The sequence below is a fragment of the Montipora foliosa genome, chromosome 3 (assembly GCF_036669935.1).
Source record: "Montipora foliosa isolate CH-2021 chromosome 3, ASM3666993v2, whole genome shotgun sequence".
NCBI classification, from domain to species: Eukaryota; Metazoa; Cnidaria; class Anthozoa; order Scleractinia; family Acroporidae; genus Montipora; species Montipora foliosa.
The window spans coordinates 38,855,893-38,878,392 of record NC_090871.1 but is presented as its reverse complement, the minus strand read 5'-3'; the positions used below and the strand labels follow the sequence as shown (position 1 = coordinate 38,878,392).

Below are 22,500 nucleotides of genomic sequence, written 5' to 3'. Positions count from 1 at the left end.
AGCCGACGTGTATTGTTTCCATATCTCAAAGTGCCCTTGGACGTGAGGGGCCTGGAACAACAAAACTGAAACAACCCAAACCCATACAAAAATGCCAACCTTAGGCCTAAACATTATCTAAAAGCAAATTGTTTAGGCCTAAGGTTAGCATTTTTGTACAGGTTTGGGTTGTTTCAGCTATTGTACCTTTCACCCCGTACCGCCACCCCAGGCCCCTCACGTCCAAGGGCACTTTAAAATATGGAAACAAGTCTTAATGCATAGAATTACGATTCGTTCGGGCCCTTCTGGGAACAAAATGGGGACTTCAAGAACTCGAGATTGATAATGTAATGTTTGGCTTAGGCTAGGGAACGGCTTTTAGTTTGAGTTTTCAGAATTTTGGAAAAAAAAACCAATCAAAAACCAATCAAATTGAGTACACGTACGAACACCCAAAATTCTAGATCTCAAATCGTCTTCCGAACAGATATTTTTCCGAAAATTGACGCTTGATGCCCCTGAATTAACAAAGTTCCGAGTAAAATCGTTAAACTTTTCGTAGTCTCGTCAAATTTGAATAGTGAATAGAGATTTTTTTATACTGAATTGAATGATGCTATTGCCGTCACATTTCATGTGAAGCTAGCATTGCATTTTATCGATAAATTTGTACTCCAATACTGTATTGAGTATTGTGCAGTAGGACAATTAAACAGCAGCAACTTGAAAATGGCAGACCTCTCAAGTCTCACCATTTTCAGTTTAATCTCACGGTCTCACGACAAGACCGACAAATCTCACGATAAATAGAGGCGCAAGCTGACAGATAGACTTTCGAAAAGTCCTTCGTCCAGATACGCGCGGAACGAAGGACGACCTCTCGCGACTTCGTCACTCGCTCATTCACTTCGCGTACGAAAAATCACGATTTGCTCGCCGAAACATTTTGTTCTGTGGTTATCGTGAGGTCGACTTGTGGCAAGTCTAGCTGACAGAATAAATATTTTGTTGTATAATTTCATTACCAAACCACAGCGTCCTACCCAGCCGTTATAGAGCACTTGTTCCAAATTAGGGGGTGTATGGAAAACCCGAATAGCGAATAGCGAACAGTCGCGAATACCGAACAGCGAATAGTCACGAATAGTACGAATAGTGGCGAATAGTCGCGAATAGTGACGAATAGTCACGAATAGTGACGAATAGTAACAAATAGTGGCAAATAAGGGTGGAGGGGGGGGGGGGATTGTGACGAAATGACGAAAATTTGGTACCCAGTACTTCCTGGTCAACCGCGTAGCAACGTTGGATAGGATTTTCCCGCTAAAAAAGCAGAGATGTGTCGGCGAAGGACAGCTTGAGCCCTGAGAAGAAAAGGTAATAAATGCACTGAAATCCTGTTGCTTATTTGTATAATTAATTAACGCAATGGTTATCAGAGTAGCTCGTTTGTCTCTTTAATCACAAACCAGTTGCCTCACATTTTGATTTTATTCCTTTTTACAGAACGTGTCTCGCCGGATCGGACAGCACAGATGAGGATGATGAATGTTCGGGTGCCACTGTGCGAGGAGATGATCATGAGCTTGATTGTATTAATGAAAGTGATTTATATTTTTGCATTTTGACGTTTGTTCTTTTTTAGAGTGTTTGAAAAAGCATGCACGAAACTCTCTTTCGACGACAGGTGAGCATATTATTTGCTTTGATTACCAGATTGTTCAGCATAAGGCGGTGACTATAGAAGACTATTCATCACTATTCGCGACTATTCGTCACTATTCGCACTGTTCGTACTATTCGCTATTCGCGACTATTCGCTGTTCGCTATTCGCTATTCGCGACTATTCGCTATTCGCTATTCGGGTTTTCCAGACACCCCAAATTAGGTCATCATTACCAGTCTCTCACATTTTAATCACGTTTTCAAAATGGCGGAAGTTGCCGATGAACCTAGTGAATATTTATCAGACGATCAAGAAGAGAGAGGTTCAGTTTCAAACACAAAAGAAAAAGACAGCAGCAAAGGTGCAGCGAAATATAGAACCAAGTTCAACACACAATGGGAAGGTGCGTATCCAGTTAAACGTGTTCAAAGCGATGCATATTCGTTTTGGTGTGTTCCTTGCAATAAACGTGTTCGGTGCGATCACCAAGGATAAGAGATGTTAAAGTCCATTGTGAAAGAGAATCGCACGAAATGGTTGTTACACAGTCGAAAACAAGCAAACAAATTTCACAGTTTTTCACAGCAGCCAGCTCTACATCAACAGATGTCATAAAAGCAGAGGTAATGATTACAATTTTCTTGATACAACATAATTTACCAATTGCTACAGCAGGGCATCTTGGACCACTCTTTAAAACTATTTTCCCAGACAGCAAAATTGCTCAGTCATATGCCAGTTGCAATTATGAATAAGGCTATGGGACCCCACTGTCATCAATACATAGTTGAAGACTGCAAAAATAACCCATTTAGTCTTGGAATTGACGGATCCAGTGACACTGATGTCAAGAAAATGAATCCAGTGACGATAAAACTGTTTGATATGGAAAAGTCAAAATGTGTGACAAACCACTTCTATGACATGTGTGTCACAACTGGTCATGATGCATCCAAAGCAGAAGAAATCTTTAATACTGTTGAGGAGAAGTTCAGGGCTGACAGTATCCCTTGGGCCAATGCAGTAAGCCTTAGTGTTGAGAACACTAACTCCATGATCAGAAAGAACAATTCCTTCGCATCTCGGTGTAGGTAAAAAAATCCAGATATTTTTGTTAGTGGTTGCCCCTGTCATCTGGTGCACATAGCTGCCAGTAATGGCCATGACTCTTTTGCAAAAGTAATTGGGGCAAGCATTGAAGATTTGCACATTGATCTCAAGAGAAAAGGGGTATTACTTGAATATAATTATGGAGTTTTGTGGACATGAGTATTCCAAAATATTGAAACATGTGTCAACAAGGTGGCTGTCATTGGAAAGGTGTGTGCAGTGAACACTTGAAAAGTACAGTGGACTGAAGTCATACTTTCTAAGTGAAGAGTTTGCTGACCAAATATTTTCAAGGCTGAGAGATGCTTTCAATAATCCTCTAACAGAAATTGCTCTGCTATTTCACCATGCGTCAATTCCACTTTTCAACAATCTGAGGAGCCTATCATTCACATGCTTCATGATTCCACCATACAACTGGCACAGTCTCTGGCCAACAGGATCATTAAGCCACATGTTCTAAAGGACACACCAGTTACAGAACTGAATTTGGATGATCCCAAGATTTATAAGCCAGAGCATACAATCTTTATGGGGTTTACCACAAAAATCAGGCTTCAACAACTTCTCAATGATGGAGACATTAGTGAGATGCAGCATTCCCAAGTATTTAAAGCAGCCAAAGCCTATTTTAAGGACTCCCTAAGTTACATTTTGACAAAATTTCCACTGTCAAACGAACTAATTATTAAAGCAGGATGGATTGATGTAGGAAGCAGAATAGATTCAAAGTGGGAGAGCGTGGAGTTTTTCATAAACAGATTTAAAGCTATTTTTCAACAACTGTCTGTTGACAAGCTTTATGATGAGTTCTGTGACTACCAGACTGATGAATGTTTTGGGGATGATGTGCTGAAGGAAGCTAAAGTGATTGACGGAGATGAGGATGGAGAGGTGCTTATTCATTACAGAGTGGATGTCTTGTGGTGGCATATTGCTCAGCTTGTCATCCCTGGCACAGCTGCTAAACGATTTAAACATTTGTCAAAAGTAGCAGGACTTGTTTTAGTCTTGCCCCTTAGTAATGCTGGAGAGGAACGATTGTTTAGTATTGTGAGGAAAAACAAGACCGAGAGCAGAGCATCAATGAGGCTGGAGGGTACACTGTCAAGTTTGCTGGCCGTGAAGCTGCAGTATCCAGAGCAGACTGTACCGTGTCACTAGTGGAGTCCTACAAAAGAACTGTTGGATAGTTCCAAAAAGGCAGCTACTGCATATAATGCTGAGCGGTGAGCTGAACGCAGTGCTCACGCTGGCTGCACTTTAGCTGTGAGTATTGAAGCGGTCAAAATAAAGTTTATTTCTGTGTTGTTAAGGTCCACACAAGTAACTTATAAGCAGGAAAAAACACTTTCTCTTTATTAGAACCTGTTTTTTTACTTGGTTTTGTCTGCCGGTCGATCAATCTCCAGATTTTTTTGCATCAGTCTCCAGATTTTCGGTGTTTTGAGGTTGAGAGGTCTGAAATGGGTTTGACAAATTAATGAAGAGTATGGAGCCAGAATTGGTATGCATAAATGTATTTTTACCTCAGTGTATTCCATTTACCAACATTGAAATTCTTGATACAGCGGTATAGATGTGAGAATGAAGTGACAGTATGGTGAACTAAAATTGTGTGCTACATGCAATATTCATGCACTATGTCTAGGAGAACCCTGGGCCTAGCGTGTTTGATCCAGCAAAAGCAGTTAGTGCAGGTATTAGCCAAGGGATTGATGTGAACAAGCCGTATCAATTTTAATAAATCAGTTGATCCTACTCATACAGTTTGTGCAGACTTTAATCAAGGAAATGAAATTATCTGTGTTTGGATCAAATGCAGGAAAACAATGTGTTACTGACTTATCAGACCTTCTGATAGGGTGGGATGAAAATATGCAAATTATGCGAAATTTGCAGGGCAGATAGTGCGATTAGAAAGGCCAATTATGCGATAAATAATGTAAATTATGCGATTTTTTTCTGAGCAATTTCAAGCTTGTTTTTCAAGGTTTCAGGATAAGAAAAACAGGTTTTTGCTGCCGTAAAGTCATTTTGAACACAAGGGAACAGTAATATGAATCTTGATCCACATTAGTTGGGATAAGTAAAAAAAAAAGAGGTCTTCTGCACTATCGATACACCTCGCTAACATGCCAAATGAATGATCAAATGATTGAATTATTCCTGTATGCTACGACTAGCTTCTTACACCTTGTTTTTATGTGCAGTATTATATTTCTGAACAGATTTGCTAATCTGAACAAAGGGCCTGTTTATGTTACACCAATAGGTGACTCTTTAAGAACGAGACTCAGACCAGGCCCCTGACATGCAAAATAACGCCTTGAACTTCAGATGTTTACGAAATCGAAGGTATCAAAGGCCTTTTAGCCTTTTTCCAAGGTAAATCATCTTTAAAATGGCATATTTATGCAGGAATTCCTAAGAAACTTGTTGATTTATGTTTTATTTTATGAATGTTGTGTATTCGTTTGTGAATTATGCGATTATTCGTGAATTGTGTGATTGGATGCGATTTGAGGTCGATTGTGCGAAATCGCACCATTGCGTAATATCAGAGGGCCTGACTTATATATTAGTCAGTGAAATGACCTTTTCATGATATCTACAGTACCGCTCAAAGATAAGCGAACCATCAAACGTGTTGACAACGCATTGGGAACGAAGAGCCAACGCGTTTGAAAAAAAAAAACGCGTTTGCGAACTAGTTTTTTTTCAACGTGTTTGTCCTTTGTTATTCAAGTTTGGCACCTTTGCATTGTGTTACAAGTTGGTATGTAAATTACGGCCACAAAGCGACTGCAATTTTAGCGATGGAAAGTGAACAAGTGTGATCAACTGACTATCAATCAATGGAAAGTTGGAAAAGAAATCTTCAGGAAGGAGAAAAGATGCGCTTGTTTAATCGGCTAGAAGAAATCCGTGTTATTGATTTGTTTCTCCGAATTTCTTGTATCAGATAACACGAACACGCTTGATCGCGATCGCTACACTAGCGAAATTATACTTCTACTGCCCCAAAAACTAAACACAATAAAATAATCTTAGAGCATTGGGTTTTTTTTATAGAATGTTTCAATGAGAACACATATTAAGCGAAACTGCATCACAACCTTGATATAACATGCAGCTGCATATGCATGAATCAGTTTAAATCATCGAGCAACTATCACGCAACAGATTCTCGGACATTATAAAACTCTGAAATAACAATCGATCAACGATTGATATTCAGTCCAGACGAAAATTGTTTGTATGTGTTTTTCAGTAAGCTTTGATGGCTAGTTTGCCGCGTTGTTTCCTTTCAAACTGTCTTTCACTTGATCAGAGCGGTACTGACTACAGAGAATAATCAGTCGAATATTGCACATCTTCATATAGCCACCTTATCTATTTTGAAATCTCCGTTTCTTATTTTTTGTTGACCTTTTGTGAAGTGGTGAGCTTTGGTGCTGAATTACTGCGTTGTCAATTAATTTTGCCTTCCAGAGATTATTACAAAGTTTCATGCTTTTATCACAAAAGGGAGCAAAATAATAATACGTGCCGTCTGCGCTTGGGGTGAAAAGGTTGCGTGACAACGAATGAATTATTTATTCTTCTCCGCCCCGCGCATATTTATGTAAACAGCCTTTGCAATGAAGTCCATTTTAACACAGCTTTTATTGGAGATCATTGAAGAAATAGAACTATGAAGTTATTATTGATCAATAATCAGGGAAGCTTAGCAATTTCGTCTTTTTAGCGGCGAAACTAAAAAGTCTTTTGAGCTTGTCGCCATCGAATTTTCTCATCTCCGTGTTGAAACAGCGCAATGTGTAATTCGTTCCTGTATATCTAAAATGATTTTACTTTTGAAGCAAACTACCACTCCAAATGTCAACAAATTCATTGTCCCCGGTGCTTTTGGTTCATGTTGTTAAAAGCTTCCAGACAGTTGAAAAGCCATTCACATAATTTCGGCTGGCATTCTCGTGTTTACAACTGCTTGCCGGAGCGTTATATCATGGATTTTCATTACGCTTGTCATAGAATCATTTTTGGTCTCTTCAAATTTTATTTTGTAATTTTAGTTTACATGACATGGCTGTGGGACGTGAAAAAATCCGAAAACACAAACCTTTTTGTTTTTATGAGGCCGCAACGCGAACTTTGTATAGCCAGACAACGAGACTGTGTTTTATTTTGTGACATTACTTTTCGAACGCATCATTGAACCTTTTGTGATGCAAATACTTCGAAAAGTTAATGACTTTGGTCAACGCGTTTGCGTTTGCGTTAAAAAAAAAACGCAAACGCGTTGAAAGCCAAACGCAAACGCGTTGAAGACTAGTTTGAAACGCGTTTGATGGTTCGCTTATCTTTGAGCGGTACTGTACGCTATCTTGAGTCCTGATGCATTGTGGTCTCTCCAGGCTAACAAGCCCATGGATTGTGCCAAATGCAAAATCCAAGATGGTGTTGCTATTGCTGAAAAAGTCAATTGGAGAAATATTAGAGAAATATTAGACAGTTTTTCATCTTCTTTCCAAAGACTATACCTCAGACGACCTCGTAAATGTTGGAAGATAACACAACAATTTCCCACTAAAACCATTCAGTTTTGCACAACATTGAATGAGGGGGGAGGGGAGAGAAGCATGGAAGACATCAAAAGTGCTAACCTTTCCAACGGTTTTGTCTATGATTGTACATGTAGGCACACAACTGTAAAATGGTTTATTCAGTTCTTTTGAAGACTGCCAAAGAATTTTGATAAACAACAAATTCTTATATTACTATTATTATTATTGATTCCTCTTGTATTGAAAGAATTATTAATTTTGGTGTACTGTACAGTACCTCACACAATGGAAAGGTTTTTTCCCAAAAATGTGGTTGAGGTGGCCAAGATGGAAGGCTAATAAAGGACTACAATAGCAACAACCTACAATGTAGCAGGCGCCAATGTTGAAGGATTAGAGGCTGTTGTGAGGGAGTATTACAACAACACCCGGAATTAGTGCAGGAGGAAAATATTGGTGCATCATGCAGGACCTGGTCAGAAAAATCCATTGGACTGCTGTGAATTCTGCTGAAGTTCTTTTCCACTTTCTTTACAGTATGAAGATCATCAAATGGCCATGGAAGTTCCCAACTCATTAGCAGCACAACACTCATAAATGTATTGCAAAATGAAGTCCAAGAAATCAAGTCAAAGCTGTAAGAATGTGTTAAAGTTGTACATGTAGATGAACTTTGTTTTACCCTTGACATGATTATGGATAGGTTCCCAGTTTGGAGAAAAGATCACTTAGAAAAAAAAAATGAAATCATGCACAAAGTTGCTCTGAGCTGAGTCACAAACAGTGAGCTGTGCTGAAGATAAGACCACATTAAGCAAAATTATATTGGAAAATCCTGTCATTTACAATGATGCACAATATTGGTTTATGGGAATGTGGAGGTGGGGATTTTTTTCAAAATAGCCTTAGTGAAATAATATATTATTTTAAAGAAAATCCTGCTTTAGTGCACTTAAACTAAAAAATAATGAGTTAAGTCTGTCCACTAAAAGTAAAAAATACATTATTAAAAGTAAAAGTTAAGAAACGGTTTCACTGTCTCAGGGCATCTTTGCACATGTATGGGCCAAGTTGACATGGGTAATCTGGTTCCCAAGATCAGGGCTAACTACTTTTAGGGCGCGTTCGATTGACCCTATTCCGGAATAAGAATACGAGGAGTGATGATTAAAACGGTATGTTTGGCAAGCTTAAAGCAACAAGGAAAATAAATGTATGTTTGAAATAGCACTTTAGCAGTGTTTGATAATTTTAATGTGAATTTCCGTAAAAACAAAGGATTTCTAAATTCTATTCCATGTATTCCTATTCCAGAATACGGTCAATCGAACGCGCCCTTAGTATCACCCTATGTGCAACTAGAGGACTAATGCAAATCCTGCATTTTAGTCGTTGTCAGAGGAGATAGAAATTCTTTTTACAGAGCTACATGTATTGCACTTTGGAGGGATGAAATGAGCAATGAGAAACATGAGGAAACCCATAGGTTAAGCTCTTGTTTGATTGAGAAAAATCCAACGGTTTTCGAGCCCCTACAATTTTCTACAAACTCTTTAAGAGTCCAATCACTTTATGTAGTACGATGATTCTGCTCAAGCAAACCATTTCAATCTCCTACCTCGAGGCAGCTGTTTTAATGTTCCTCTTCCATAGAATACCGCAGTATATGTTTCGATGGATTTAGATAACACTGGGAATTCATATCTGATATGCCCGAGCTGTTACGTGCAAAAAAACCTTTTCTTCTGTCAAACTACCATCTACATGTAAAATTACTGGATCTAAGCAAACTTGTCAAGCTCCACTATGACTTCGTCCAATACAAAAGCGTCATCTTCATATACTAGTTCTCTGTAGATGTGATCTTTGGAGCAGGTCTTTGAGGTTTTAGTACTCCCAGAATCATACTCTCTTATGTACAAAGTTGGTGTGGGACATTCTGTAACCCCATACAAAATGATTTCAACAGACCTTTGTACTTGAATTGGTCACAACAGGGACCTTAAGCATGCTTGACGATTACAAGAATGACTACGACAAAATGACGTAGAAGCTTGGAAAGGCCTTTATGCTACTGTTTATTGGTTATACTTCCACATGTGAAACAGCTGTCTGCTATTCTAATTGGCTGTATATGCTTTCTTCACATGTGAAAATAAGTAAGTAAGTAAGTACATGTGTCATTATTTACCCTCGGATTTTTATATTAGCAAGTAGCTATTATCTCCAAGCATTGAACAGAACAACTTTTAAGAATCCCAACTGGACGGAGGCAAACCGTATAGATTTCTACAAGTGAGCTTTATGGAATAAAATTCCTGTTTTATATGTAATAAATTTCCTAATGATATCTACTTGTATTCAGTGTAACGTGTGAGTCCTAAATAAGAAAAAAGTTCAATAACTACACTTTCCATTGGCAAATTATGGACATTAATTTAAGGCAATTTGATTTGATTATTCAAAGCAAATTGGTGTGCCCGATGTTAGTACAGGCAAACCTTATCCCTAACATCTATGTGCCAGACAGCTAAGGGAAAGATTTATATTTCAGAGGTTACAAATTTTATAAAAAAATTATGTACAAACTACCAAGTCATGCTTGTGCTCAATTTTACAGTCCAAGTCAAAGTTAGACCATCCTGACAACCCAGCGGTTATGATGTTTTAGTGAATCTGCTGGTGTGCTGCCTGAACAGTTCACTTGATGGAACTGGCAGAACCAAGGCAATAATTGTTGGAGGCAGTTATCTATGAGTACCACCCTTTACATGTTGTTGTCATCTTCCGACCTTAGACGAAACACTTTGGCCAGCATTATCCAAATGCATCCGTAATCCTTGGACTCCTTTATCACCTTAACATTCCCATGATTTTGTCTGCTGATTGTACTTGTGAGTTACAGAAACGTCCCCAAGGGAATCAACTTTGTCACTTACAATGAGGTGATAATTCCAGTTAATCACTGCCAATTTGTGGCATACTTTGAGGATTTTTTCCTGGTAAATCTAACAATGAAAGAGGATTGTTTGATCACTTTTACTGTAATGCAGTAGTTACAGTATCTTCCAACGTGCTCAAAATTAATGTCCAATTTCAGGTCACTTGAGGTTGATGCAAACTAGTTTTGCAATAGGTAAAACTATCACAATGGCAAAGCCATCTGAAAGTTTTATATAATTGATTGTTATAATACATGTAATATATAATAATAATGATTTAAAATGGAAACTTTATTAAAACTTCACCTAAAAAGGATTTCAAAAATTTAACAATCTATGTACAACTAAAATTAAGAAAATGTATATGTAATATGTATATACAGTTAATTATCTGATCTTTCCAGTTGCTTCAGAGATTATTGCTTCGGTAACATCAACATTAAACTCCTGCCTGGGTGCTCTTGAACCTCTTATGCATAGCACAGCTGATCTTAGTAGGTTGAAGGAGAGTTTGGCTTTGAGCCAGCCAATCACAGTGCTGTAGCTCATGTGTTTGTTATCAGAGACTTTGTGTGTGAGCTCAGCTAAGAAACGCTCAGCTTCCTTTGCACTTCCGCCATAGGGTGTAAACAGGAGGGGGCTGAAGGAGCCGTGCTCAACCTCAGTGATACGCTGATTGTAGTGCCTCTTTTTCTCATTCTCGTTGGAAGTGAATGCGGTTTCAAGTCTTTGGTTTAGGTGGCTCTTTGAAAATGGGTTAAAAACCCTTACATCAAAAAATGCATGTTGCCCCCTTTGCCAAAACCCTCGCGCACTAACATCCAGGCGGGCTTCATCTGATGAGTTGGTACTGCTAGTTAGAATTTCTCCAGTTAGGGTCTGCAGATGTGGTTTGACCTCGACATCATGGCATACATCCTGGAGCAGCGATGCGAACAAATCTTGCACTTCGTCATGCCTCCTATGGACAAACCCACCTTTCATACACGACATCGCATGATCAACATCGAATCTCTTGCCACATGGACATTTTGATGGGAGGTACTTTGGTGTCCAACGGTACCTTAAACTTAGTGAATCGTAGAATTCCCTCTTGTTTAGGTTGTAGTTTTCTGACTTCAGTGGTAGTGTAGTTAACCAACTAGAGTCGCCTTTCAGCATGGCTAGGTCATTTGCCCTCAGTTGTTCGGGGGTCATCTTCGCATGAAGTTGCTCTAGGATGGCTTCACTGTGTTTCTCCTTTGCCTTTATGATGTCTCGTTTTGAGTGCTTGAGTAGTTCACTGTCCACCTGTGCTGTACTATCTTGATTGTTGATATGCTCTATCAGCTGTTCTTTGGCTGCTCTGGATCTTGAAAACGCGGAGTCCACAGTAGCAGAGAAGATGGGAATGACTAAGCCACCTTTCTTTGCTGGTAATGAGAGCAGGAGTCGTTTGTCAGCAGAGCATATATGGCCATCTGTTATTGCTGGGATAAACACTTGATCCACAAGTGCATGCCGTTGTCCAAGGTGTTGCTTGATGTTGGGCAATGTTCTAATATAATAATTCAGTGTGTGTTTGAACCCGCTCGCAAACGTAGCAGAAGCAGCTTGTGGTTCTGTCTTTGCTATCTTCGACAGTACTTTCAGTTGTCCACACCACGAGCTGACTAGCTCCTCAGCATATTTGCCACTGTCACTCTCGCTCCCAATAAAGCCACCAAGATATTTTCTTCCTCCTTTGGTTTTGTTAATGTTGGTTCTCTCAAATACCTCTCGTGCACGTACTTCGGTGTGTGGTTTAACAACTAGCCATGACTTTGCTGCATTTGGATTATATCCTACACTGTAGCTTGGGACCATACAGCACTATGTTGTCCCACCAGCGTCACAGAGTAATCAGGTCCCCAGCACCCCCCAAATCATCTGCAAAGGCTACATGCTTCATTGTTACATCGGTTTCGGTTTTACCAGTTCTAAAAGGGAGTTATGCCTGTTGTATAAACTGGCATTGCAAGGGGATCACCCTGTGTAGTCCCTTCTGATGATTAAATTTCGGTTCTGCCGAGCACAAATAAACAGGAGGGTACACTGTAACAGTTCCTAATATAGATGGCCATTGGTGGGCATAGGTAGGAGATATTGTAGAGAAGAACCCTCTGATTGAGTGAATTAAAGGCGCTGTCTGCATCCACCAAGAGCAGTGCATCAGTAGCCTGTTCATCAAAAATATCACCCATAGCATGCACAGCTGCTTCACATCCACCTGCTTGACCAGCACAGAGTTGCAAATTTCCAGCAGAGCTCATGATGTCTGGTTTGATCGCTGAAAGTATGTCTTTTCCAATGATCCTTTGTAGTACCTCACCGACACCGATCAGTCTGACACCTGGGTTCTTGTCTAAGGGGATCAACCGACGAGCTGTATACGCCTACAGGTTTGTGTAGGATCTGCCATTTTTAACGGCGACCTCAGTTTCAACAGTGCTGATTTTTCGTGCAAATTTAGCTAGAGCAATCCTAAGATTGTGACCAGCTGCCCCAAAGTTCTTAGACACCAGGATTCGTCTCCACCCATCTGCGTCTAGACCCGAGGGCCCACTAGATCCCTTTGTCCGTAATGCTGAATTTGCTATGGTAGATTCTGTAATGCTTTCAAACATCACAGGGTCAACAAATGGTGGTTGGCCATCCATTAACAAGGAAGAGTCAGCTTCGCTTGCCTCTGGGTGTTTCTGTATCAGCTCTTCTATCGTGCTTTGGGACAGAGGGAGCACCCCCTTGCTAATCTGTTGGTCTAACAGCTTCATAGCTGCATTTATCTTCCCTTCAAGCACAAGCTTAGCAAATGTTTTCGATAATCTTTCATCGCTCTTTCCCTTGGGATTTGAAGGCAATTTGCCCTGGATTGTACTGGCCTCCCCTAAAAGTGCATCTAGATCACCCTGCTCCCACTTTTGCAGGCATCTTGACAAACACTGGGAGTGTTCCTTTGCTGTTGACTTGAAGGTTGGCTTCTGAAGAAGTAGGGCAGGCATTATCATGATAACTTTCAGAGCAATGTCCTAATGTAATTGGTTGCATCGAGGTTCCAAAACTCTAACCACTTTGTTGTTTCGGAGACAAATTTCTTACCAGCCGCTCCACTGGGCAATTTAAATACGTTTTGCCTCCAATAAACAATTTTTTCCATATATGTTATGGATCACTTGATGAAGATTGTCTTTGGTATAATCCCCCCATATTTTCGGTTGTGTTGGAGTTGGTCGATTCCCTGTGTCGATATTGCTACTATCTTGGGGTTGTTCATGCTCTACCATCCCCTCTGATGCCGACTCAGTGTTTAAATATCTCCTTCTACAGCTGCTCAGATGGATATTCCTACCATGACTGATGGAGAACGTTCGTGAACAAAGGTTGCATTGAAACGTAGCGCCCGGCAATTGTCGAATTTGAGTACCTTCTCGATCGAGTTGTTTCCGCTGCATTTTCTCTTCAATATAGCAACTAAATACGGCAAAAAAAGCTAATTCACTAGGTCAGGACATTCAAAGCTACTCAGAAGTGCAATAAATGATGCATCTCGATGCTTACCGTATTCCCAAGCGAAAAGCACGAATTTTCTCGCCTGAGTAAATCACTATCCAGCCGCCATCTTTGGTTGCCTTTACATCCCCTCTTAATAAAACAACCTAATACTTATGTCTTACATGTATTACGTAGGTAGGAGACCAAGCAAGCTCCTCTAGAAAAAGAGTGAATTTTCTCAATACAATTTTGTTTAGAAATATTGTCAGAAATCAATGGGAAACAAAAAATACTGATTTGATTTTACTCATAATTTAATTCATGATTCCATAATTCAATTTTACTCATAAGAAAAATCTCTTGCTAGCATACATCGTTGACATCCACTTTGCTCGTTCCAAGGCACCCATGTGTCTACAAAACAACTACAAATTACTCTGTAAGTCTTGCACTCCACACACAATTTATCTACGAGAGTGCATTTTTCTATTTGACCCTCACAAGTTACGTACCACAACAGGCAGGCATACAAATTATATCATATGTTGATCTTGACAAGAAAACTGCCAAAAAAATGCTTTATTTATTGGATACTCAAATACACTGCATGAATGTAGAACCTTACATAGTTTGCCAGATTATTATCTGCCGTTTAGTTTTACTGTTCTGTTAGTATTTCAAATTCCTTGGACCTGCCATCAAACCATGAAAGCAGCCGGCTCCTCTTCGGACAGATTACCATGGTCACTCTTGCCGTCTAGCACTCATACTGGTCCCAGACATGATGCAAAAGGCAGACCCACATGTTCTGATTTAAACAATAGAAATATATAAGTTGAGTCCATGCATGGTCCAGCATGTTTTTAAATCCTTACCTTAGGTTCTGGTAACCCTAATTAGTAGCAATGATGAGTATTTCAGTTACATAGAAATGGCAATGAGTTATAACTGCATGTAAAATCAATGAGCAACATGGTGAAAGCAAGAAAGAGTTCAATGACCCAGCTAGCGCCATTTGCAGTGTCTGCTTGGTGTTAATCACAGAGCCGCCAAAGATCTTTGCTTGCTGCTGTAGGCGCAGAATAGACCCGGCTGTCTCATCCATCAGAAGAGCGAGGATCATGGGATCCTCGCTCGAACGAAGCCGCTTGAGCCTCTTTGCACACATCAGAGGTACGGTTTGTTCCAAGGGAACACTGAGGCCATCCACCGCCACCGTGTGGAAGTAGGCGATAGGGGTGTCCTTAGGAAATTTGAGCCATGATCTTGCCGCTCTCGTACATCTATTGAGCCATTTCATGTAGCTATCAGAGTAATGTGTTAAGATAAGTTCATTGTATATCAATGGTAGGAGATGTTGAAACAGCATGTACATTCGTTGTTGTGGTTTGAGTGGAGCTCGGGAGGTGTTCGACAGGCCGTGCTGCACTTTTCCTGCTGCAAATGCTGTCGTGGTGCCCTCTGTTATGGGCACTCCCAGGTATTTTTGCACCTGAGAGGCTGACGTGGCCAGAGTAATCCTCGAGTCTCCCGCCTTATCTGGTATCCTGAGCTAAGGGACTGGGTTGACCACCCAGCGTTTTCCGTTACCATATATGTCAATTCGCAGGGATACAAGAGAGTACCCAGCAGGGCCTGTGGGCCCGCCGGTGTTCTGGCTATCAGCACTAGATCATCTGCGAATGCACACACATTAACTTGTTCGGTACCAATCACAGCTCCCAACTCGGAATCTAGCTGGTCGACCGCCCAGTCAATGATGACATTGAAGAGGTGGGGCGACATGGGGTCGCCTTGTCTCACCCCTCTTCCGCAGGCAATAGTGTCACTTCTCTCTCGGCCAACCCGACGTCTTAGCATCGCCATACAGTTCTCTCAAGTATGATAGGAATGGCGGGGTGTGCCCAATCGGGCGGCTGCAAGCAGCAGTGACTGGTGGGAAACTAAAAAGGACACAAGACATACATTGTACAATTATTCACAATTCAATCTCCCTACTAAAATCTGAAGTTACTGTGGTTTTTGTTTTGGTAACTGTGATAGTGAATCTGTGATAAGTATATATTGATAATGTCTGGCCTTGGACTGACAGTTACACTCTATTTGCATGTGTAGTATTGTTTCTAACCTGCCACTTGTCCTATAATTATGTAAACCCCAATATTCTTCATCACTAGAGCTGGAGCTGTACTCAAAGGTTTTGTCAAGTTCACACAATGCATCTGATAAGGCTAAAAGTTTTCTAAACAAAAGAGAACAGCAAGGGTAAGTACTCAATGATAGAGCTTTCAACTGTCTTAAAAAAGTTACTTTCTCAACTAGATTTTTATAAAATATTGCTGAAGAATGGAAAAACATTACCATAGTAATGAAGCAGTATAGAAAAGACACAAAAAATGCTGGCTTTTTGAAAATCCCTCAACTATAATGTCATAACTCAAGATTATTACAACGAACATTACTATTATTACAATATTATCCTACATAGAATGTGCCTCAAGTAAGGTTGACATTTTCAGTGCTTAGCATATTATTAGTGGGATATGATGTTCAGGTCAGTGTTTTGTGCTTTCATTTAAATACAGCTTTCCACTAGAAAATGTTGTCACCATTGCATTGACATACAAAAAGACATTCTGTAAACTTTCCAACGTAAAAACACACAACTGCAAGTCGCATGTAATAACTTGCGTGTATATATAAACAGACAGACACGGGCAAACAAGGACAATTTGCCACTTCTCCTGTGTTTGTAGGAAAGCAGTTTTGGACGAGTACACACACTTTGCTTTCTACATTTTAAAAGTTTCTGAGATGTCCTTCTAAACATAAATATGTCAATGTGCCTTTTTCCAATTTATCCTTAGACAAACGTTTCTCAATGCTCCTTAGCAACAGGATCTTTCTGCTATTGCCATAATGCCACGAATGGTTCCCAACAGCCAGTGTACAAGTATTTGCAAAATAAACAGTATTCCTACAAAACTACATACAGCACTACCGATTGCTGTGAATTGAACAGCATGTGAGTGCTAAAGAACAATGATGGTAGCGGATTTCTTTTCAACTGAAAGGATATCTCTTGTAAGGCTGAACAGTTTCCAAACCATGGAGCATGCATTTTAGGCATGGCACAACTCCTCTAACTCAAGAATGCTTGCATTGTGTTAAAAAGCTCTATTACATCAGGTTTTGTGTCTTCAAGCCTATCCATACCTGTGTGCGTAACAGCCCTTGGTCTACTCCCAGAAGTAAATCAAAGTCTGGTGAAATGACCACCTCCTGAGAAAACCAGTTTCAAATATTGTAATATATAGATTTAGCCAAGCCTAAAAGCGGAGCTCCTGCCTCTAACCCCAGAAAGCAAATTATGCACTCTTTTTTTTTTTATAAAAACGTCTAATTTTGGAGCTGAGGATGAAAATCTACTTCTCCATGGTAACAGATTTCATCTCTCTTTCATCAAGCACTTCTAAATCAATAATAAAGGACATTGTCATTTCCATAAGAAAACAGCTTTTTGTCAGTGAAGCTAGGCAAGTCGCACTGCCCATTTCCACAGACCACAAACTCCTTCCCTGTCAGCTCTACGAAAAGTTTCCTTTGTTGCCAATCCCACACCACTTGGAGATTGCAGGGATGAAGTACAGCTTCTGGGCTCTGAAGAGGGTCGACTTGGATGGGAATGACTACCACAAAATTTGCAATTTTGGAATAATTGCAGTCTGCAAATAAAATTGCAGCAGTTGTCTGCAGATTGTTGACTACGGAAGGCACCACTTCTTCTGATGACCAGAACTTGCACTAATATTGGAGCTGAGGATGAAAATCGTATATAATTTGGTGTTATGAGGCTGAAAACGTTCGTAAAGGTGTTCTTAATTTTTCATGGTATAGTTTTTTAATAACTGAAATCTTGCGGTTGTGACCAGGAAACCTATCAAAGTGCTTGCTTTGATGGTCTTGAAGTTTAATATTTTCTCACGAAAATAAATAAGAACTGCTCATTAACTGAGTTGTGTGTGATGCAACAAGAAAACCATCGTTATGTTATACTGAGTATGCCCTTAAGTATTCGGGTTAATTTACATTTCTTTAGCGTTATTTCATGCTTTCATTTAAAATACAGACACTGAAATAAAAGCGTTCTCAATGGACTCAGTCTCAGCCTGAGGAATGGTCTTGATATGTTCTTACAATTTTAGTTAATCTCAGCCTCAACATTCTTATAAAAAGAAGAGTGTACAGTGTTTATGGAAATAGTGATGCTTCTTCATAAAGTACAAAATTAATTATCATTAGTTTGTACAGTTTACAGTGATCAAACAGATCGAACACCTGAGCTGACAGCATGCAGTAAACAAACAAGCCTTGCAAACAATAACCAACAATTTTAATCAACAACTAAAACTGAAATTACATGCACAGCATTTTCTGTTTCACTGACAATCTTTACTCTCTCTCACTCTCTATCTCTCTTCACGGTTCAGAACAATAGCAAAAATCTTTACTAATTAGAAAGTCAACCTAAAGGGTAGTAAATTTGCTTACTTGACTGCAATTTCACAGTCAAACAAAGCAGCTCATAACTGGACATCCATTTCACACAAAAAGCCTATAAATGTGATTGTTGAAATATGTCAGAATCTCTGTCAACACGGAATTGCAAACGTTTTCAGTCCTTCGTTTTTTTAGCTAGTGTTATAAAATATGTGAGGCAACAAGGCATATATTAAGAAGGAAAACGTTACCTGAAAGCTAACCATTGTAAATATAAGTGTTTGGTTTCTCAGCTTTACGTTGATTTTCATTGAAAGTTTCTCTTCTTCACCTTCCTTGGCTTCTCTCGAGGATTTCTTCGTCCCCAGAGGCTGTCCTTCCTCTCCACCCCCACCCCGACAGTCTGTATGGGCGGACGCATCAATAGATTACCCAAATATATCTTACCCATGGTCCTTTGCTGGTGTGCTTTGTGCTCCTGAGCTCCGCCATTAATCTTTTAAAACATGCAGTGACCTTAAGTGTACTTAAAGCAAGATGTAACAAGCCCATTTCCCATTATTCTATATTAAAAAAACAAAAATTAAGATGTGCTCTAATCTGGTAAATGAAAGTACAACATGTACAGTATTACTATATTAACCTGATGGGCATTTAAAGTCTTAGGATTTAGCTGCTTTTCCTTTCCAAAGCTCCATGCTCATTTGCTGCTTTAAATATTTTTTCAAATGTTTCAAGATTTTCCAATATGTCCACCAAAGCAGTTTATTTCTTCTCTTTGAAAAATTGACTGATAAGTGGAAATAGTTCTAATTTTAGACTCTGTTCCTTGGTATACTGATGAAGAATGTGGTCTGAATTTAACTTGTTTAAAAAAGCAAAGTGAGGCTAGTGGTATGGTGTGGGTCACTTCACAGACACCACCTTCTGAACCACCTTGTTCGTCTCGCGGCAGTCAACTCGCAAGGTGGTTCAGAAAAAAATGATACGCAAAATGGCCCACACCATACTACTCATAAAGTTATCTCCAGCGTAAAATGGTCTGGTTATCAGCACACACACAGCCGCACGATAGGCGATTGAACAAGCATCTTTTATTTTTACTATGGTGTCTGCCAGGGATATTGACAATGTCATAAACCCTGTTTGGTTATTTAGAAGCACTAAAACATGGAACTTCTCCAGGGAAAAAAGACCGATATTGGACCCTTGAAAAACGGCAAAAACTAAAAAACCTGATGGTACAACCCCCCTATGAGGCACTGCACTGCAAAAAAAAAAAAAAAAAAAAATCTAGAGATTATTATGCTCTCATAATCAGTAAAAAAGCACTCTCCATGCAGTGGGCAAAAGCTGAAATGTGAATCTTATTTGTCTGATGATGATTTGAAAGAAGGTTTTTCTTTGCCTCACTCTGTTTCTTTTGAACCTTATGTAAAGGCCTGGTACTTTTCCGATTTGGAAAGATACATTGAAAAGTAGTGTTAAGGGATATGATAGTTCCCCAGCACACTCCTTCAGGACCCTTCTGCAATCTGATTGCTGCACTCTTCACTATCAGAATCTAAAATTCATACAAACCCAGATGGCTGTGTTACGGTGGCAAGGTCATCACTGTCACACATGGCTTCTCTTCTTTGGTGATAAGGAACATGATGAGAATCCGATACACGACCTTTAGCATTGGCCAGGGTCTTTTTCACTTCTTCTGGCTTTAATCTATGAACATTCCGCAAATGGAGAGGGAGTCTCTTCACCATTGACGTGCACCCTGAGAGAGGACAACGGCGGTAGTGGTGATAATCTGTTGACTATTTGTGACCTCTCACAGGAAAAGGTATACTAACGCTTTTCTGTTGAACGGCTTGAAGCACTGGCAAAGCGTTGGGTCCCTGATGGAGGTGTTGAGAAAAGCCGTTGAAAAACCCGTTGGGAGAGTTCACACAAGCTGTTCAAGGTGTTGAGAGTAAACAATCATTCATACCTTCATCATAGGAATACATTAAACAAGTAACTAACTGTTTGTTATTACAATTGTAGCTACAATTTATTACTGTCAAAGTCACCTTTTATCAATAATCATAAAGTGACATGTTATTCCAGCGGTGCCAACGATCTGTTTGCAGCAGTGAAACACCAGGTTTATTTGCTACTTTACAGACACGATTTAGCGGATTTCTTTGCTCCTTCCATCCCAATGTTGACTGAAACGAAGTCATCAATATCTTCTGGTCGCTCTAAGTCAAACTCACCGTAACTGAAGCGCGAACCGTATAATTTGATAACATCATTCAGAAATTTGCATGTGCTTTAAGTCTGCGGAAGAGAAGCTCAAAAGGTAGACTCAAAAAGTGTCCATAACCTCATAAACCACTGCATAGAAATCTGCCTGATCCTCACTACACTAAATTTTTGTATACATTTGTTTTGAAAGTTTAAATAGTTAGCAAAATAGAAGACTAAGCAATGTCACACTATCGTCACCTCAAAATTTGCATCATAAAGTTACATGTCGTGACACAAGTTGAGCGTTGACTCTTGTTGCCGCTGAAACCACTGTTACACCTAACTTTGTGAGGTTTCATGCTACCATAGAACACAAGTGTTTAAAAGGAAAAATTTGATGTTATCTTGCGCTTTCGGAAATAAATACATCTTAATGGGACACAGAAAAGGACTAAGCAATGAATTTCTTTCGTAACACTTCTCTGCATGCACAAAGCACCTACTGTATGTAAATTAACAAAAAATATTGTTGGAGGTTTAATAATTGTGAATGTGAATGAAGATTTTATGATGGAGTAATTATCTAAAACATTCTAATGTTCACACAGACATTTTAATTGCCAACTAAAGGAAAGAAATCCTATTTTCCACGCAACGATTATAATAAAAAAATAAAGTGAAGGCCGATTTAAAGCTTGGTATGGAAGATTGTCGAGATTGTATGGTAAACTCGTCCTTTCTTTCATATTTATTTTTATCGTGAAAAATCTTAAATGATGTATTCTCCTTGGAGTTGAAAGCATCGGGAAATCAGTGGGTTTGATGGGGTTTGTATTCCACGTTGGAAGCAGTAAAAAGCCGCTGGAAAGCATGAGGCATTGGAAAAATTGACAACCCATTGTGAATTTTTTGACGATGTTGGATTGTGTTGAAGAAAGCGTTGGTGGGAGCATTGAAGGTGTTGGAAAAGCCATTGGCAACCCCTGTTGGTAAAGCATTGGAATTTACGGAAAAGTGTTAGTGTATGTTTTCCCGTGATAGGTCACATTTTTGTTTTGGGGCTTCTACAGTTCCAGGTGCACATGCTCTTTGTTTCTCTGGCACTGTTGTTGCTTTACCTGGTGCTGCTTTTCTTTTTTTGGGGAGTTTATCATAGCTTGAGAACTCATATTTCTTCCTCAATCCAAAGCAAACTAATGCTGTTCTAACATGCTCCTAGGACCACCCATGGACCTGTGCCGAGGAATGTGTACCACTTAAGACTTACAATACACCTCTTTTCCTTTCTCTTTTGATAATCTTTGAAGGTAAGGTAACAAGAAAGAGCAGTGAATTACCAAAGTGCTTACTAGCTAACAAGTCAACCATATGAGCAGCATTATAAGGGGAGGAGAAAGGCACTTGTGTAACGTAAAGAGGGATCTTTGGTGACATCGACAGGGCACTTTTGTGACTGACCAGCTGATATCGGGTTAAATCTGGCTATGCACAAGCTGGCGAGGGGCTTGATCTATCCCCTGTTAACCTCACAAACTCATCCACATTATATTTACTCTTTACGAGGGTGCATGTAATTTAATTTTTATTTCACTCCAATCAAAAGTACAAGGTAAAAAAATAATGAGAGGAAAGGGCACGAAAAAGTGAAAACTAATTAGTGCACAGAATGACAATCATCTGTATAGCTTTAATTTTATATAAAAGGAAACGTAACAATCACATGAACGTACAACACACATACACGTACAAACACACAAAATACATGACAGCAGCAAGCAAGGAAATTAATATTGAGCAAAATAATATTTAAAAATTGCTTTGTTGAAGAGGATTTTAGTTGATTTTGTACAAAAAGAAAGAGGAAGATCATTGAAATAATAAATACCAATGACAGTTGGACAGAATTTCCTCATAATTTTCCAAGTAAACCCAGCATAATATATTTATTTTTAAAACTGGGCGGACGTACACTGAAATTTGTCATCATGAAAC

At 39.4% G+C, this 22,500-nt stretch overlaps 1 protein-coding gene across 7 annotated transcripts in view; it reads left to right on the top strand.

The window, feature by feature from the left end:
• The first annotated feature begins 2,749 nt into the window (after positions 1-2,749).
• The window catches only part of LOC137997408 (uncharacterized), a 43,105-nt gene continuing 23,354 nt past the window's right edge, over positions 2,750-22,500 (top strand). For 3 of the 7 annotated variants that reach the window (XM_068843379.1, XM_068843377.1, XM_068843376.1), the window contains exons 1-3: positions 2,750-4,028; positions 5,035-5,147; positions 7,868-7,967. In XM_068843379.1, coding sequence (XP_068699480.1) covers positions 3,153-3,923 — 771 coding nt within the window. In that variant the 5' untranslated portion in view covers positions 2,750-3,152 and the 3' untranslated portion in view covers positions 3,924-4,028; positions 5,035-5,147; positions 7,868-7,967. The other 4 variants (XM_068843378.1, XM_068843375.1, XM_068843380.1 and 1 more) reach the window with 4 other exon arrangements.